The 20,099-nt window shown below is 43.9% G+C and overlaps 1 protein-coding gene across 1 annotated transcript in view; it reads left to right on the top strand.

Moving 5' to 3' along the window:
• The first annotated feature begins 258 nt into the window (after window positions 1-258).
• The window catches only part of MAP2K1 (mitogen-activated protein kinase kinase 1), a 77,669-nt gene continuing 57,828 nt past the window's right edge, over window positions 259-20,099 (top strand). Inside the window, exon 1 of the mRNA XM_081113779.1 lies at window positions 259-846. Coding sequence (XP_080969905.1) covers window positions 767-846 — 80 coding nt within the window. The 5' untranslated portion in view covers window positions 259-766. The remainder of the gene's footprint in view (window positions 847-20,099) is intronic.

Raw genomic sequence — 20,099 nt, 5'->3', positions numbered from 1 at the left:
CCTCCGGAGGACTCCAGTCACCACAGAGTGGGAGGCAGCGTGGTACCAGACCAGGACAAACTCTCAGCTCCTTGTGGCATCCAGGATGTACCACCTCCTCTCCCGGTGGGTCCACCTCGGCGCCTCCTGCCCGTAGAGGGCGCTGTGGAGCCCTCGCCGGACCCCGCCCCCAGGGCAGCGCGCCGCGCCCCCGTGACGTGTTTCCGCGTCATCTGCCGCGGAGGCCGGCTCGCATTGGCTGTCGGCGAGGCAAGCGGGCGGAGCCGAGTGGGCGTGTGGAAAAGGCCGCGCCCGGGGGAGGGAGCGAGGCATCCCCCTCCCCCGCCCCTCCCCCGCCCTGCAGCGCCTCCCGGGGACCGCTGCGCGGAGCGACTGGGAGCGCGGCGAGGAGGCAGCGGCACTTTCCCGGGCGGTGGCGGGAGCGGGGTTCTGTTTCGCGCGCTGTAGAGCCCGGAGCCTCGAGCCCGAGCCACCGGTTGACGGAGGGAGAGGGAGGGCGTCCTGGGCTGCCGAGCTGCGCCTGCTGGGAAACTCTGGGGTTCCCTGCGCGTGGAGCCCAGCCCCGGGCGAGTAGGGCGGGGGTCCCCCGAGCCCTCCACCGCCCCGAGGCGCTAACGGGACCTCGCGGGGCGCGCCGTCCTCCGAAGGCAGCCCCCGTCCCGCGGCCCCCAGCTGGCCCCGCGCGGCGGGCTCGGGACTTGGCAGAGGGAGGAAGCCGAGGGGCCGCTTTCCCCGCGGAGTTGGAAGCGCCTTTCCCAGGTTCAAAATGCCCAAGAAGAAGCCGACGCCCATCCAGCTGAACCCGGCCCCGGACGGCTCCGCGGTTAACGGGACCAGCGCGGCGGAGTGAGTATGGGGGGCGGCGAGCGCGGGCCGGAGCGGGGAGGCCCCCGCGGGGCTGCCTGAGCCGAGTCGGGCGTGCGCCGCGCGCTGGGCTCCGCTCGAGTTCGTCACGTACGTCTCGGGCGGGCGGGCGGGCAGGAGCGGAGAAGTCCCGGCCGCCGCGATATCGGTGACTAAGCACTGATTGTGCTCCTGACTCAGGCCCGTCAGTGGACCCAGCAAGTCTGGAGTTTTACCCGCTTCCCGACCCTCTCGGTCATCCCAGGCCACAAGGAAAAAAAAACCCCCACAAAAAACTGGTTCTTCCACTGCCCCTCCCCAGCGGGTTTCTAAGTGCGATCCTCTGGGATTCTGGCCCGAAGGGGACACAGGTCATGGAGAGAATTAAGACCGCATCTACTTGAGAGCGGCTCGAAATGCAGAGCGGAGTTGGGATCCACCGGCAGCATTCTCACCCGGTGCCTGACACCTGTGGGCCGGGAGCGCCTCGCTGCCGCCGCTGCCTGGCCAGCGGGGCGTGTGTGCACTGACTTCCAGGTGGCTCTTCCATTGCCGACTTGGGGACTCCTTGTCCTTGCCCTTCTTCCTGGAGACTATCGGGTCTTATAAGGAGCGGCTCCTCTTCATCTGACTCCCTCCACCCCTTCACCCCTCCACCCCTCCACCCCTCCATCCCTCCATCCACCCACCCATCCATCCATCCACCCATCCATCCATCCATCCATCCACCCATCCACCCATCCATCCATCCACCCATCCATCCACCATCCATCCACCCAGCCAGCCAGCCATCCATCCATCTATCCCCCCTCCCATCCACCTACCCACCCATCCATCCACCCATCCACTCACCCATCCACCCACCCACCCATCCACCCACCCACCCACCCACCCATCCATCCAATCTGATGAAATTGTTTCATGGGGGTTTCGGAGCTCTCACAATTCTTTTGGGTTTTGGGTAAGGGACAAAAAAGACTGTGAGGGAGAGAGACCCTCTGAAGAAATCACCGGAAAAGATTTGGCTCTTAATCTTTTACCTGAACACTGAAGACTTTAGGAAACTAACTAGCGGATGACGCGAATAGAGTAGGCCTGGACCTCCTGTCCTTTGGTGATTTCTCTAACCTTCCTCTCTCTGGATTTTAATATTCCAGGGACCTGTTGGCTTGGTGAATGTTCACCTCTGTAATGGTCATCAGGCCATTGTTGGACCTGTAGTGTGAGCTCAGACAAGTTCCTCACACCCGCTCCCAACAAAGGGTACCCTCTTCAATACTGTAGTGTCTGTTTTGCATGTTTTTGACTCGTACATTCGTTCAGTTTTAGTTTACAGAATTTTATCCCCTTAAAATAGACTGAAAAACCCCCAGAGGCGGAGATTCCTTAGTTACGTCACTGCTTTCAGGTCAAATTGTTGACCTTTTGTTTTGACCACAGTGGATTCTGGCTGAATGTTGTGGCCTGGTCATCCTGCCCTGTTTTATTTGGAGGAAGGTACTAAGTGGAATTACCTGTGGTCGTTCTGTTGTTAATTGTAACACCACAGCTGTATTATCAAGGGGGAAATTTCATTAACAGAAAACAGTACAGGAAGGAAAAGAAGAAAGTACTTGAGTCGGTGGCAGAAAAATTTGGGTGGGACTAGGAGATTCTAAATAGTGGGGAAGAGGTTGGATTCTGAAGTCAGGCTAAGTTTGAAGCTTGGCTCTGTTACTTGTGGTTTTTGTGACTTGGGACAAATTTTTTAATCTTTAAGGCTTAGGCTTATTTGTTTTTGTTGTGGTTTTTTTTTTCATCTGCAAAAATGGGGCTAATTATAGAACTGACTTAGGATAGTTATGAAGATTAAATAAGCTAATACATAGTAAGTCTCCCATAGATGTTAGCTCTTGGTGCCTTTGTTACTGGGTAAGTGTTGAAAAGGCTGGAGGAAACTGGAAGGTAATTTTCATTCCTGGTGGATATGTGTGTTAAGGTACCTTTGCTTCTGGATAAATGAATCTCCCTTGCTTAGTTTTTGTGTGCCATATGCATCTACCTCCATCACACATTGCTGTGTTACAATAGGAGGCACCTTTATGTAGGCTGCCTGAGACAAGCAGGGACTGTCCCACTACGAACAGGAGTCCTGAAAGCTGTACACGTCTTCATCTTTCACCTTCCAGAGTGTTTCTCCAGCAAAGCTACAGTTCTCACCCGGCCCGCATGGCTCAGTGGTTGAGCATGGACCTGTGACCAGGAGGTCATGGTTCCATTTCCGGTCAGGGCACATGCTCGGGTTGTGGGCCCGATCCCCGGGGGCATGCAGGAGGCAGCTGATCAGTGATTTTCTCTCATCATTGATGTTTCTACCCTCTCCCTTCTTCTCTGAAATCAATAAAGATATATTTAAAAAAAAAAGCTACTGTTCTCATGATTTCTGTGATTTAGACCAGGTTACAATTCTGAACATTATCATACAACAAGCATGTCAAACTCTTGGCCTGAAGGGCGCACGCGGCCCACAATGAATATTTTTGCAGCCCAGCCTATATAGCGGTATGTAAGAAACATTTTGATAAAAATGTTGTAACTTAATTTTTATAATATTCTGTTATGTATAATTATTAATAACAAACTACAACATTCGCTGATGACTGATTACTGTAATCGTGTTGCATTTATTTCCCTTACTCGCCTTACCCGCAGGCACACCATTTCTCTCCAGTAATACAAGCAGTGAATACTTTAGCAGCCAATGGCCACGTCATTAGTCTTGTACTGACTTGTTTGGTGTGCACAACAGGAAATATTTTGCTTTCGGAGAACAAGAAAAATAGGTTTATTTGTGTTACATTTACTAATTTGTTCAGTTATTCAGCGTCTGGTAAGTTAATGTTCAAGAAACAAATATTAATTTTTATTAAAATATTCTATTATTTTATGCTAATGATGACTCATTTATTTCAGCTCTTTGTATTCAGCATGTCTCTATTGAAATAAACCTATGTTTCTATGAAAATTGAAGTTTTTGTTTTTTTGTGGCCCACATAAACATAAACCTTGTTTATTTGGCCCGTGTTAACCATTGAGTTTGACATGCTTGTCATACAACGTAAACTAAAGAAAAAGGAACATTGACAGTGAAGAACTCTTGGTACTAAATTGGCAAGTTGATTCTCTTCTGTGGCTCCCTGGCACCTTGAGATTTACCTCTAATGTAGCACTTAAGCTCATTCAGATGGAGCTGGATTATATGGGACCTGATGTTATGCAAGTTCTGGGAGGTTCCTTGAAGAAAACAAGTGCAAAAATACTTCTTTTTGCAAGTTTTGCAGAAACACGATCATATTGCAAGGATGCTAAGTGTTAGAATGAAATACATTGGAAATAAGATCATATTCCCCTGGTTTAAAATGTTTTTCATGGTCCTATTGCAGTTAGAATAAAACCCAAACTTCTTATATTGGGCTATGAGAATAGGAGTGATCTACCCACTGTGCCCCTCACCCCATCTCTTTAATCACATTTCCTGCCGCTTTTTTCTTCCTCCATACTAGTTGTCTTTCACTTCCTCCATAGGATGGTCCATACTCCCTGCAGGCTGTTCCTTTTCCTGGACTGACTCATCCCTCCCTCTTCCTTAGCTAGGAAGGAAGTAACCTTCACCTCTTAAATGTCATTTCCACAGAGATGTTCACAGACCATCTAATTCAGTGGTTCTCAACCTTCCTAATGCTGCGACCCTTTAATATAGTTCCTCATGTTGTGGTGACCCCCAATTTCATTGTTACAAATGGAACATAATTAAAGCATAGTGGTTAATCACAAAAACAATATGTAATTATATATGTGTTTTCTGATGGTCTTAGGCGACCCCTGTGAAAGGGTCGTTCGACCCCCCAAGGGGCCGCGACCCACAGGTTGAGAACTGCTGCTCTAATTTAAAGTAGATCCCTCTTTCTCATGTTACTTCCTTTTTTTTTTTTTTTTAATCCTCACCCGAGGATATTTTTCCATTGATTTTGCGAGAGAGTGGAAAAGAGAGGAAAGACAGAGAGAAATATTGATGTGGGAGAAACACATCAATTGATTGCCTTCTGCACGTGCCCGACCAGGGCCTGGGCCAGGGAGGAGCCTACAACTGAGGTATGTGCCCTTGATTGGAATCAAACCCGGGGCCCTTCAGTCCACAGGCGGACACTATCCACTGAGGCAAACTGGCTAGGGCTTACCTCATTTTTAGATGGCGCTCATTCACTTTCTATAATTTTTTACTAGGATATTTAAAATATCTCTCTTCTGTACACCATAAACTATAAGTATAGTGCTGCCATTTTTTTATTTACTGCTCTGTAAATAGTTCCTAGAATACAGTACCTGGCACATAATAACTGCACCAGTGTTTGTTGAGTGAATCAGTGAGTGAATGAAGTTTCTAATATTTGTAAAATGTGTTTAACAAACCTTTTTATATCTATTCATTATTTATTTTCCCTTTTACTCTCATTTCCCAATCCCCATCTTCTTTCACAGGCACCATTCACCCATTCTAGGATATTTAATATATGATCTTATAATTCCACCCATTATGTATATATGTACTGTTGGGAATTAGATAGGTGTTTTGTGTGTTTCTGTGCTTAGAGCAGCCGTGGGCAAACTACGACCCGCGGGCCGGATACGGCCCGTTTGAACTGAATAAAACTAAAAAAAAAAAAAAAAGGCCGTACCCTTTTATGTAACGATGTTTACTTTGAATTTATATTAGTTCACACAAACACTCCATCCACGCTTTTGTTCCGGCCCTCCGGTCCAGTTTAAGAACCCATTGTGGCCCTCGAGTCAAAAAGTTTGCCCACCCCTGGCTTAGAGTATAGCTGAATGCTATTGTGCTACTCTTCAGTCTTAAAAAGAAGGAGGTCCTGTCATTTGCGACAATGTGGGAAACCTGGAGGACATTATGCTAGCGAAATAAGCCAGACATAGAAAGAAAAATACTGCATGTTATCACATATATGGAATCTAAACAAGTGGAATACACAGATGTAGAGAGTAGAAAGGTGGTTATCAGGGGTGGAGATGCGGGGGAAATGGAGAGATGTTGGTCAGAGGGTACACAGTTGCAGTTATGTGGAATGAATAAGTCTAGAGATTTAATGTACAGCATGATGACTATAGTTAATACTGTATTGACTACTGGGAATGTGCTATGAGTGGACTTTAAGTGTTCTTACCACATTTAAAAAATGGTAACTATTGCCTGATCTGTGTGGCTCAATGGTTGAGCGTCAACCCATGAAATAGGAGGTCATGGTTCGATTCTGAATCAGGATACAGGCCCGGGTTGCTGACTCCATCCCCAGTAGTGGGTGTGCAGGAGGCAGCTGATCCATGATTCTCTTTCATCATTGATGTTTCTCCCTTTCCCTTCCTCTCTCTCTGAAATCAATAAAAAATGTTTTTTAAAAAATGGTAACTATATGAGGAGATGGATATGTTAATTAACTTGACTGTGGTAGTCATTTCACTGTATATGCGTATATCAAATCATTATGTTGTACACTTTAAACATGCATTTTTATTGTACTGTAACTCTGCATTAGTCGGGATAGACTAGGTTATATTGAGGTAACACCACAAAAGTCTTAACTAATTTAACACACTTGCAGGTCAGTGGGAAGCTCTGTTGATCAGATTCCTTCAGGGACTAGACCAGTGGTCGGCAAACTCATTAGTCAGCAGAGCCAAATATCAACAGTACAACGATTGAAATTTCTTTTGAGAGCCAAATTTTTTAAACTTAAACTATATAGGTAGGTACATTGTTATTAACTTAATTAGGGTACTCCTAAGGCTTAGGAAGAGCCACACTCAAGGGGCCAAAGAGCCGCATGTGGCTGGCGAGCCGCAGTTTGCTGACCACGGGACTAGACTGATATGCTTATGTGAGAAGGGAATCTTGTGAACCACATTTTGGCTCTTAAGTTTCTGCCCACAAGTGATACATACCACTTTTGCCACCATTTCATTGGTTAAAGCATATCACATGGCCACACTGATCTTCAGGTGGGGGCCTTGGAAGAGAACAAGAATATGTGAACAGACCAGATTTTTGAGTGCCGTATTTTTATTTATTTAGTTTAGTCCTACCTGGAGGATATTTTTTCCATTGATTTTTAGAGAGAGTGGAAGGGAGGGGGAGAGAGAGAGCCAGAGAAACATCGATGTGAGAGAGACTCATCGATTGGTTGCTTCCAGCATGTGCCCTGACCCGGGTTGGGAATCAAACCTGCAACCCTTGACCAGAATTGAACCTGCACCAAGCCATGCAAGCAGGGGCTTATCTTCTTATTTAAAAATCCAGACAGAATGTTTCTGAGCTCTATTCATGATGATTTATGTGTATTTAGTTCATTATTTCTCTCATTTGCAGAGCAGTTAATCATGTGCATGTAATGCATTTTACTTACTCCTCTAGAATTAGACCACTTTGTTGTTTCCATTCCCTTGCTGCCTCAAATAGTTCGGCCAAGACTGTCTTTGTACCATAGCTTCTTTTGAATCCTTGTGAGAGTTCCCTGTGGAATGTACTAGTATTCAGAAATGGGATTGCTGGGTCTTAAGGTACCTTGCCTCTCCTTCCAAGATGAGGCACTTATTCTGTCTTTGTTTTTTTTTTTTTTAAATATATTTTATTGACTTTTTACAGAGAGGAAGGGAGAGAGATAGAGAGTTAGAAACATCGATGAGAGAGAAACATCGACCAGCTGCCTCCTGCACATCCCCCACTGGGGATGTGCCCGCAACCCAGGTACATGCCCCTGACCGGAATCGAACCCGGGACCCCTCAGTCCGCAGGCCGACGCTCTATCCACTGAGCCAAACCGGTCTCGGCCTGTCTTTGTTTTTTAAAGAACACCTGTAGTCTCCACTGGGGAAGCTTGAGATCTGAGAAATCTCAGTGATAGCACAGGATACTTGTTAAAACCTCACTTTTTTTTTTAAAATATATTTTATTGATTTTTTACAGAGAGGAAGGGAGAGAGATAGAGAGTTAGAAACATCTATCAGCTGCCTCCTGCACATCTCCTACTGGGGATATGCCCGCAACCCAGGTACATGCCCTTGACCGGAATCGAACCTGGGACCTTTCAGTCCGCAGGCCGACGCTCTATCCACTGAGCCAAACCGGTTTCTGCTTTTTTGGTTTTTAACCTTAGGAAAGTCCTTTATACCTTCTGACCTTTAGTTCCTTGTCTGTAAAGTGGGGATAATAATTGTTTACCAGATCTTTACCTTAATGGTTTACAAGGCCCTCCCTAATCAGGCCCTTTGTTTTCTTCCACTGCCCCCTTTCACTCATGCACTCTAGCCACACTGTTTTCTGTGCTGTCCCACACTAGGGTTGGTCCATTCCCATCTCAGAGCCTTTTGTACTTGCCTTTCCCTCTACTTGGAATGCTCTCTCCCAGATACCCACATGACTTGCTTCCTCACTTCCTTCAGACCTCTGCTCAAATGTCTCCACACAGAGGACATCCTGATCACTCTAATATAACACTTCTTGTCGTTTTTTTACTCCTTTGTTTTGCTCTATTTTTCTTCATAGCGTACCACTAAATATTATTGCCTGGTGTACAAGTATTTGTACCCTCCCACTAAAGTATAAGCTTCATGGGGTGGGGGGGGGGCTTGGCTTTGTTTTTTGCTCAGTGTGTAGAACAGTATCTGACCCCTAAGAAGGACTCAGTAGATACCTGTTGATTAAATACTCCTAACTTGAAGGAGTATTGTGAAGATTAAATACACCAAGTGCGTTGAAGGCTATAAGGTACTGAATAAACAGGATGCATTGCTTGGCTTTGGTGGCATCCACAGATTTTGAATTTGGAACTGTTTCAAGGTAACCCTGAATCACTCAGACTTACTTAATTTTTGCATTCAGAGCACAATTTATAGCATCAGCAGTTCTGCCAGATTTGTAAGGGACATACATCTGTTAGTGTGTGAGGCCTTTAAGGAAGGGACAGAAAAGTTGAGATAGACTAATGTTCTTTTTGGGGAGAGAGAGGCCTCTTATGATCTTTTCAGGGCTGTGCACCATGATAACTAGGAGCCTTTGATGTGGTTGTAACTGATTTTGTAGTTTTGAACTTGGATGTTTCTACTAGTTTGTTGCTGCAATAACTAATGCTGGTGTTGTCTTTTGAGAACAGTTTCTGAAAAGTAAGACCAGCTGAAGCCCATGCCCTTGGGAAGACCATCTCTGCTTTTGATGCAGCAGGTACAGAAATGGCAATTGATTCATAAAGATGATTTAGCCCATGGCAAGGAGTTGTGTGTGGGGCTCTTGTTTGAACATAAACACAAAATTCTACTTTCACTTATTTATGCATATATATATATATATATTTTAAATATATTTTTATTGGTTTCAGAAAGAAAGGGATTGAGAGAGAGATAGAAACATCAATGATGAGAATCATTGATCGGCTGCCTACTGCACTCCCCTAATGGGGACGGAGCCTGCAATCTGGGCATGTGCCCTGACCAGGAATCGAACTGTGATCTTCCAATTTATAGGTCGACACTCAACCACTGAGCCACACTGGCTGGGCTATTTACCCATATTTTAAAGAAAGGGAGAGGATACTTCAGTAGAGTAGCTGTTGGCCCTGCCTTACCCATCTAGTTTGATTTTCCTCCTTTTCCCAACTCACCTGCTTTGGTCCATACTGATTCATCCTTTTACTGTCCTACCCCTGGCGGTAGCGTACTGCTTCTTGCCTCTGTCTAGTTTTGCTCACATGATTTCCTTTGTCTGGAATGCCCTCCTCTGCTTTCCTGTGTGACTTTATTTTTGTTTTTTACTTGCCACCACACTTTAGCTTCTGTGAGGGCAGGGACCGTGACTATTTTGTTTACTGAGATTTCTTCAGCATTTAGAAGAGTGTCTGGAATAAATGAATGTGACCCATCTTTAAAGACATAACATAAATCTCTTATGCCATCAGTAACTCCATGCTATTCTAGGATGTTGGTTCTAGACTTAATTATACCACTTAATTGTTGACCTTGTGCATATCATTTAACTTCACTGAATCTCAAGATTTCCTCATTAGTAAAGTAAGAATCTATAATAATAAAAGTGTAATATGCTAATTAGACCAGCTGTCCTTCTGGACATCCTTCTGGACCAAGCCATGGCGGGCGGGGGCGGAGGCAGAGGCCACCGCCTACTGCGGTCAGGGGCCTTGGCAGCTGCAGAGGCAGAGTCAGAGGCCCCTGGCCTCCATGGTGGCTGAGGCAGAGTCAGAGGCCCCTGGCCTCCATGGTGGCTGAGGCAGAGTCAGAGGCCCCTGGCCTCCATGGTGGCTGAGGCAGAGGCAGAGGCCCCTGGCCTCCATGGTGGCTGAGGCAGAGGCAGAGGTCCCCGGCCGCCACGGTGGCTGAGGCAGAGGCAGAGATAGAGGCCTGGGTCCCGAGTGCCTGCTGGCGTCTGGAGGGGAGCCGGTGCCGACAGCCGGGGAAGGAAGGCCCACTCTTGCACGAATGTCGTGCATCAAGCCTCTAGTGATTAACAAACCTGTGAGGGAAGGTGGGCAGGTGAACATCATCCTATATAATAATCCTATATAATAAAGAGGTAATTTGCAAATTAACACTCCATCACACCATCACAAGATGGCTGCCTAGGAGGTGGAGCTTTTGATGCTGACTGGCATAGAAACCGACCAATCAGAACCAAATCTGGGTGAACTGTGAGGAGCCAATGACTGCCTAGGAGGTGGAGCTATTGACGCTTACTGGCATAGAAACCGACCATTCAGAACCTAATCTGGCCCTAGCCGGCTTGGCTCAGTGGATAAAGTGTCGGCCTGCGGACTGAAGGGTCCCAGGTTCGATTCTGGCCAGGGGCACATGCCTGGGTTGCGGGCTTGATCCCCAGTGGGGGGTGTGCAGGAGGCAGCTGATCAATGATTCTCTCTCATCATTGATGTTTCTATCTGTCTCTTCTTCTCCCTTTTGCTCTGAAATCAATAAAGAAATATATTAAAAAACAAATAAAAAACAAACAAAAACAACCTAATCTGGGTGAACTGCGAAGGCAGAACCTAAGGTGGGGGCTGAGGAGGGGTTTTAAGGGCAACAGCTGTTTGGTGTAAGGTGTAAGAGAGTGGTTCAATTTTTTTAGTGACCGGTTTTGCAGTATAGTGCATATGGCTATCAGTCCAGATACAGGGATTATGTATTTTTGTCTGCCAAGAGCAGCTCCTCCTGCAAAAAAAGGCTCCCCCTGCCATTTAAGCAATCCTATCCTATATAAACTATCTATCTATACTAATAAAAGGGTAATATGCTAATTAGACCGGGTCGACCAGCCATCTTCCTGATGTCCGACTTCCTTCCGGACAAAGCCAGAAGGTGGTGGAGGCAGAGGCAGTTAGGGGTGATCAGGCTGGCAGGAGAGGGCATTTGGGGGTGAGATCAGGCCTGCAGGGGAGGGCAGTTGGGGGCGATCAGGCAGGCAGGCAGGCAGAGGGTTTAGGGGCAATCAAGCAGGCAGGCAGAGACAGGTAGTGGCGATCAGGCAGGCAGGCAGGCAGGCGAGCAGTTAGGAGCCAGTGGTCCCAGATTGTGAGAGGGATGTCCGACTGCCAGTTTAGGCCTGATCCCACAGGATCCCGAAACCAGCAGTTGGACATCCCCCAAAGGGTCCCCGATTGGAGAGGGTGCAGGCTGGGCTGAGGGAACCCCTTCCCAGCCACACCCCCCCTGCCTCCCCCCCGTGATCTGTGCACGAATTTCGTGCACCGGACCACTAGTCTGAAATAATGTTTATGAAAGCACTTTATGATTACTGGACTGCTATCTAAATCTGATTTCTTCTCAGAAAGCTGACTCCTACCCTTTGTTCTTTTTTATTTTATTTATTTATTATTATTTTTTAATCTTTATTGTTCAGATTATTACAGATGTCCCTCGTTTTTCCCCCCATAGCTCCCCTCCACCCAGTTTCCACCCCACCCCAGGCCCTTGCCACCCCACTGTCCGCGTCCATAGGTACTGCATACATGCATATGAGATCTTTGTCCAATCTCTTCCTGCACCACCTCCCATACCTTCTTCCCACTGAGAATTGTCAGTCCGCTCCATTTCCATGCCCCTGATTCTATTACATTCCCCAGTCTGTTCTGTTCATCAGCTTTTTTATTCATTTGATTTTTAGATTCACTTGTTGATAGATATATACTTGTTATCACTTTGTTGCTCATAATTTTTTATCTTTATCTTCTTCTTCCTCTTCTTAGAGAATACCCTTCAGCATTTCATATAATACTGGTTTGGTGGTGATGAACTCCTTTAGCTTTTTCTTGTCTGTGAAGCTCTTTATCTGACCTTCAATTCTAAATGATAGCTTTGCTGGGTAGAGTAATCTTGGTTGTAGGTCCTTGCTATTCATCACTTTGAATATTTCTTGCCACTCCCTTCTCGCCTGCATAGCTTCTGTTGAGAAATCAGCTGACGGTTGTATGGGTACTCCCTTATAGGTAACTACAGTGGGGCCTTGACTTACGAGTGTCCCGACTAACGAGGTTTTTTGAGATACGAGCTGTCTCTCGGCCGATTTTTTGCTTTGAGTTGCAAGCTCAAAAAAATTCGGGTTATGAGCCAGCTTCAGATACCCCACCGCTAGTTGGCACAGCGAACGTCACAGTGATTTGACGTGCGAGTAATTTGAGTTATGAGCTCCGTCACGGAACAAATTAAACTTGTAAGTCAAGGCCCCACTGTAACTGTTTTTCTCTTGCTGCTTTTCAGATTCTCTCTTTGTCCTTTGCCCTTGGCATTTTAATTATGATGTGTCTTGGTGTGGTCCTTTTTGGATTCCTCTTGTTTGGGGTTCTCTATGCTTCCTGGACTTGTAAGTCTATTTATTTCACCAGGTAGGGGAAGTTTTCTGTCATTATTTCTTCAAATAGGTTTTCAATATCTTGCTTTCTGTCTTCTTCTGGCACCCCCATAATTCAGTTGTTGGTATGCTTGAAGTTGTCCTAGAGGCTCCTTACACTATCTTCATATTTTTGGATTCTTTTTTCTTTTTGCTCTTCCAGTTTTGTGTTTTTTTGCTTCCCCATTTTTCAAATCTTTGACTTGATTCTTGGGATCCTCTAGTCTACTGTTGAATCTCTGTATATTATTCTTTATTTCAGTCAGTGTATGTTTAATTTCTGACTGATCCTTTTCCATTTTTTTGGCATTCTCACTAAGATCCTTGAAGGTCTCATTAAGTTCCTCGGAAGTTTCTAGAAGATTCTTGAGTAACCTTATAACTGTGGTTTTGAACTCTATATCCAGTATTTTGCTTTCTTCCATTTCTTTCATTTGTGACTTGTTTCTTTGTCTCCGCATTTTGGCTGCTTCCCTGTGTTTGTTTCTATGTACTGGCTAGCTGCTAAGTCTCCTTGAGTTGATAGAGTGGCCTTGTGTGGTTGGTGTCCTATAGGGCCCCGTGGCTCAGCCTCCCCAATCACCTGAGGTGGATGCTCTTGGTGTACCCCTTTGTGGGCTTTGTGCACAGTCTTGTTGTAGTTGAGCCTTGATTGCTGTTGTTATCACTGGGAGGAATTGACCTCCAAGCCAATTGGCTGGGAGGACCAGCTGTGTCTACAGTGGAAGAACTGCTGTGCTGGAGACACCCTTATGGGGCAGGACTTGCTTCAATGGGGCTTTGGTGCTCAGTGAGTCTGCTCCTTGAGTGTGTCTCTTATGGATGTGAAGAATTGTAATCTGGTGTGGTCTCACACTGACCACTGGGTACACTGGCTCTTGGATCTCCAAGGAGGTGCAAAGTCAGCCACTGCTTGGGGCCACCTATCAGGAGCTACAGAGAGATCTGCAGATTCCTCCTCTTTGTATGGGGTTTGGAAGTGCCCAGATGAAGCCCAGCTGTGAAGCAACACAGGCTGTTGCTGGTGCGGCCTTGGGCCTTCTTTTGCTAGCTTTGGGGCTTCCTGACCCAGCTGCAATTTATTTGACAGGTTTTAGGCTGAGAAAGGACAGACCATTCATATGCAAAAGCTGCTGCGCATAGCTTGGGTGGGGTTGTAAATTGGTTTGGGCGGGGTCTCAGGGAATCTCTACGGTGGAGCAAACAGCAGTGGCTACCAGTCAGCCCTTCACCTGGGCAGTCCCAGCACAGGAACAATGACCATTGTGAGCACCTCTGTCTGGAAGAAAGCTGCTCCATGTTCCTGCCTCGATGCCAGACAGTCCAGTTTATCCCCATATGTGTCTGGGTTCCCCAGAGTCTCTCCCAGCACTGGAGCTCAGAGCAAGCGGCAGCTTGTATCTCCCTCCCGATTAAAAAAGCGGCACACCCGGGTGCCAGCCTGTTCTGCGCCTCCGCACCTCTTACCAGTCTCAATGCGCTTTCTTCTTTACCCCTATAGTTGTAGTACTTCCTCTCAGCCAACTTTCCCGCGGTTCTGGATGATAGTTCTGTATTGTAGTTGTAATTTTGATATGGTTGTGGTAGGCAGCAAGTACAGATAGGTGTTTACCTATGCTGCCATCTTGGTTCTCTTTATTTTATTTTTAATCCTCTCTTGAGAAAATGCTTAGAGGAAGAGAGAGAGAAACATCGATGTAAGAAACATTGATTGGTTGCCTTCTGTATGTTCCCCTACCGGGAATTGAACCTGCAACCCAGCTATATGCCCTGCCTGGGAATCGAATCAGCAACCTTTCCATGCACAGGATGATACTCAACCAACTGAGCCACTCTAGCCAAGGCACCCTTTATTCTTAATACTAAATTGCAAATGTTGATAAATCATACAGATTTTGACATTAAACATGCTGTCCATCCTTTAAAACGTAACCCAGTCCTGCATCTAAATAAGCCTTGAGACCTGACTTCCTATTTACAGCAAACACAGGGACAGAGGAACAAGTTAAATGACACCAAGAGGAAACAATCAGACAAATCCAGGATGCAGAACATTCTCCAGGACAACTGGTCCAGTCTATTTAAAAAGTCAAAGTCATAGGAAAAAAGGGGTGGGTGGGGGATGGGTAGTGGTGCTGTTCTGGAATAGAGACTAAGGAACATGCCAACTAAATGGAATGCATGAATCTCAATTGGGTACTGAGTCAAAAAATGAAACAGCTATAAAATGCATTCTTGGGTCAATTGGGGAAATTTGAATAGAGAGTTATTATTTTTTTTAGACATAGTAGTAGTATGATTATGTAGGAGAGTGTTGTGACTCATAGATGATGCATGAAACTTATTTTGAAATGGTTTCAGCAAAAAATACACATAGACACATAGTGGAAAAAGCAAATGGGGCAAATGTTCACAATTATTTAGTTAATTTATGAGTTTCGCTGTTTTTGTTTTTCCATTTTTCTGTATGTTTGGAAAAATTCATAATACATTTTTTTAAAGTACCCAAAGAACGAAATTCATCCTAAGTTTTATGCTCTTTGTATTTTTATTAACAAAAAATTTTTTAAAAAATTGATTTCAGAGAAGAAAGGAGAGGGAGAGATAGAAACATCAATGATGAGAGAGAATGCCCGCTTCTGGTGATCATGCCCACAGTTTGAGCATTTGCCCTGTTCGCACTGCAATCTCCCCCAGTCCATAGATTGATGTTCAACCACTTAATGCCCTTTTTAATGTTAACTTGCATTTCTCTCCTTTTGAACTATTTGTGTAATATCACATTAAATGCAATATCATTTTTAATCATAACACTCTTGATTATTAGGGACCATACCATTTCGGACCCCTGAATCTTATAACATTGTTGATACCAATTAAAATTTTGGTTGAGTGGACAAAGCCAAAATAATCTTTAAGCAAACAGACTTCTTGCTAGCTTTAGTCTATATAAATTGATAGTTATTTCCAGCATATCCACAGGAAGCACAGGTCAAGCAATAGTGAATCTTTCTGACATGTTGAGAAAACAAATCCAGAGAACCCACAGGCTGGGAAGAGGAGGTGAGCCTCAGAAGAAAACTTAGGGTTTTGTTTCTGTTGTTTCCTTGCAGAAGTAGCCAGTTTTGAAAAATCATCCTTGATTCTTACACTTGATTGTGGTTTTACTTTATGTCCTGTGTCCTGGTTCTGTTGCCTGAAAGCCCAGGAGACTGGAGGCTCACAAACCTGTTTATAAAGTTAACACCTCCCACAATGAATGGCGTTTTGTTTTAAAGTAGCAGGTGTTCTCTGAATCCTGGTGCAAGGCCGACTGCTAAAAATGCTGATCCTGCCTCCAATTTCTTTGGTGTAGATCCCAAGGGCATCGTGCTTTGATGTCAGCAAGGGCGTCAGTTTAAGAAGAGGTTACATGGGAGTTGAACAAAAAGTGCACAAGGATAGAGTGACCTCTTTTTCCCTCACTCCTTCTTTGAACCTGCTTAAGCACAACTTTCAAAAAACTTGAATGTATAAATACCTTTTAAAGAAAGAACCTACAGACATTAAGTTTTCCAGTTTAATTTGGTTTTTCCATTAATATACATATTTAGATAGTTGTGATCAGTTGATGAGTCCCCCCCACTCCATTTTTACACAGGGACATAATCCTCATACTTGTTTATTTTTGGCTGAAGAGTAGTATTTGATAGGGTCTGGCTTCACAAATGACACTTTGTTAATTATTTAGGTGGCTTTCAGATTTTATCAATATCACTATTGTTTATTGATATTCTTCTAAATGTTCTGAACCAGTTTATGTTGTTCTGCTTTAGTTTTTACTTCATACACAGAATCAGAGGCAATGAACCATGTTACCACTGTTGTAATTGCCGCCTTACACATTAATAGAATATGTCCCCAAAAAAGATAGAACTGAAATTTACAATTAATTTCAACTGTTTCCTCCAGATTCAGGAAGTGTTTTGTGTGTGTGTGTGTGTGTGTGTGTGTGTGTGTGTGTGTGTGTTTTAAGTTTAGTGGTTTTTGATAGTTTAGTAGGCAGTACAAGGGCTCCTTTAAAGGTCAGTCTGCTTTTTGTTAATAGTTAGCCAGACTGTATTTTTGAAATGGGATTATTTTTCTGTATTTCATCATTTCAGTTTCATATGTTTTGACTGTTTACTGAATGTAATTCACTATGCTAGAAACTGTAGGTCGGTGAGTAAGGCTGTCTTTGCCTCCCAAGATCTTAAAAATCCCATCTAGGTGGAAGAGGTTGCCAGGGGCACAAGAAGGAAACAAATGGCTGCAGAGTAAGAAAGGTGCCCTAAGAGAAGAGGCACAAAGAAAGTACTGTAGGAGCTATTGAGAAGAGGAAGACTCACATCCAGTGGAGGAGATTAGGAGAGCCTTCTTGGAGGAGAGGACATTTGAGCTGGGTCTTGAAGGATGGCTAGGATTTCCATGGGAATGGGGGTGGGGGAAGCATGAAGAGAGAGAAGGATGAGCCACTTCACACAAGTGGGAAAGCTTGGGATGGGTGGAGGAGCCGGCAAGTAGTTTAGTGTGACCGGTGCATCAGTGCAGGTCACAGGAGATGAAGCTGGAGAGGTAGGTGGGACGGATTTTTGGTGCTAGCTGGACATTTTGAAAAGTCATGGGCAAACTTTTCTTCCCCTCTGTTTTTTAAAATATGTTTGAATAGTTTTTATTTGCTTTGTATTTTATTTATTTTTTCTTAGTTCATGTCTTTTATTAACCCATACACAATTGCTTGTCTTCTGACTTTGAAGCAATAGGTCAGTGTGCTTTGTGTTTTAAAGTTTTATAAATTATGTGGTTACTACATTGCCCTGTTGTGATGTTTTCCTTTTATGTTGTATTGCTTCAGAAAAAAATTATTTATTTTTCTCTTCAGAAGCATTCCTTTTTTATGGTATAGCTTCCTTTTCTTCATTTAGGCATCTGTTATCTCTTCATAACTAGCAGGAGTATGTGGCTTCATTTTCTTCCAGCTTTTTCTCTCCCTTATATGGTTAACTTTTTGTCCCATGTAGAATTAATGAATTAATGTATTTGACTTGAGGTATGGGGTTTAAGTTAATTTTTCTCCACAATGAGTTCTGGTATCTTACTGGAGTTAATTAAATATGATTTAATTATCCATCTGTTATATTTTCAGTTTACCTTTATTTGGTCTTTGTGGTAATTTGTTCTATTTATAAAATTTCCTTTTAACTCACTCTTATAGTTTTGGTACTTTTTTAATTTGGTAAGGTTATAGAAAGCTTTAAGTTTTCATTGTATACTTTTCATTTATTAACGTTTCCTGTGATGGTGTTATAGTTTCTTCTGAATAATTCTCTTGTGTCCTGAGTTAATATATTTCAGATACTTAACACTTTGATGCTGTTGTGTTTGAACCTTTTAAAATTTGTATTTCCAGCTTAACTATGGTTTGATTTGTATGAGTTGTTTTGCGGCTTTGTTAAATATACTTATTATATCTAGTAATATTTTGATTTGGATATATGTGCATTTCTAGATCTAGTGTCATCTGCAAAACATGAATTTTCCCTCTCAACACCTTTTATATTTTATAGCCATCTCATCTTTCATTGCTCTCATTAGCAGTTCTTGTGTCCCAAGGGAACACTAGTAAGTATGATGAAGCTTCCCAAGAACCTTCTGGCCCAGGGACTTTTCTACTCTTTCCAAGGAGCCATGAAAGTAGGAAGCAGTGGCCCAGCTTTAGAGAAGTAGAGCCTGTTAGAGCTGGATGGGACCTTACAGATTCTCTAGCCCAGTGCCTTCGTTTATGAGACTAGGGAAACCCTTCTCACGGAGGGGAAGGAACTTCCAGGCAGTTCACACAGCTGGAGTGGAAAGAGGTGGCTGAGTTTTCATTCCCACTCATTTTCTTATGGTGTATATATTACATGTTGTCATTTGGTTTGAAAAATTTTCAAGTTTTTACTCAACCCTGAATTTTGGTAACTTTGTCCAATATCCTAAAAAATTTTTTAAAAACTCCTTTTCAGATAGTAATCTGAAGCTCTGGAGAAGATACCTCTCTATAGTGTCACTCTCCTAGGTGTTTGAGAGAAAAGGGAAATAAGGAAATGGGGGAAGGAAAGGGTATTTTAGCCCAAGATCCTTAGTAAGAGGCCTATTTTTAAGCTTCATAATGTCAGTTTTAAAAGCAGTGGTTTTCAAAATAACCGCAGACAAAAATCCCTTAAAATGAATGCCTTTCTGGAATTGACCTATTTTGAGTTTAACTGTTACCAGGAAAAGTTCAGAATCTTTTGAATGCTCTTAAGTGCATTAACTTTTAGACAAAGTGGAACAATTGAGTGAATGAGCTACTTGGGTTCTAGATTCAGGTTAAATCTTGAAAATTTGGATGATGTAAGAAGGCATGACTAGCCAATCATATTGCTGTATTCACAGGTTTGTCTGGATCCAGGTTATGTTTCCTTCATTATTGAGTTATATACAGGTTAGTTTTAAATAATTAAATGAGACCTTCATTATATTTGAGAGTCCAGAGTCAAAATTATTTGTCTTATTTGATTTCATACCATCCTTCAGTAACTGATCCTTCAAGAATGTCTTTATTGGGGGAGGCCTTAGAAGTTACCATGAATCCAAGCTGACTGTAAACCTTTGTCTAATGGCTTACTCAAATCCAGATGGAAATCCAACTAAAATGCCAGCCTGTATTTCAGCGTACCTCTCCCCTAGCCCTCTCCTCCAGTGGGGGGAGGGGAAGGGAATAAGAGAGCAGCTTAACATTCTAAGAGTTATTAATAATAGATAATTTTTTTAATATATATTTTTATTGATTTCAGAGAGGAAGGGAGAGGGAGAGAGAGAGATAGAAACATTAATGATGAGAGAGAATTATTGATTGGCTGCCTCCTGCACACCCCACACTGGGGATCGAGCTGGCATCCCGGGTATATGCCCTTACTGGGAATCGAACTGGTGACCTCTTGGTTCCTGGTTCGATGCTCAACCGCTGAGCCACACCCGGCTGGGCAGATAATTTATCCTGCTTACCTTGGTCATTTGTGTAAACTTGGTCATTTAAACCATGTAAAGGTTCCATTTACCAAAGGACGGACCAGTGGGATATTTGGAACAAGCCCTTAACACATTATATTAATTTAGATAAGAGATTTGCAACACTTTTACTATTTTAGTGGAACACTCTTTCTAAAACAGTCTCCTGTACCTTGTTTTATTTTGATAACTAGACTAATGCTGGATTAGACATAAATGTAGTTTGCAGCATTTCTATTTCTGAGTATACTGAACAATTGCAAAAAAA

Source organism: Myotis nattereri (genome assembly GCF_964212035.1).
Source record: "Myotis nattereri genome assembly, chromosome: 1".
NCBI lineage: Eukaryota > Metazoa > Chordata > Mammalia > Chiroptera > Vespertilionidae > Myotis > Myotis nattereri.
Note: the sequence above shows the minus strand (reverse complement) of the source record. Positions and strands in the feature narration are given on the sequence as shown.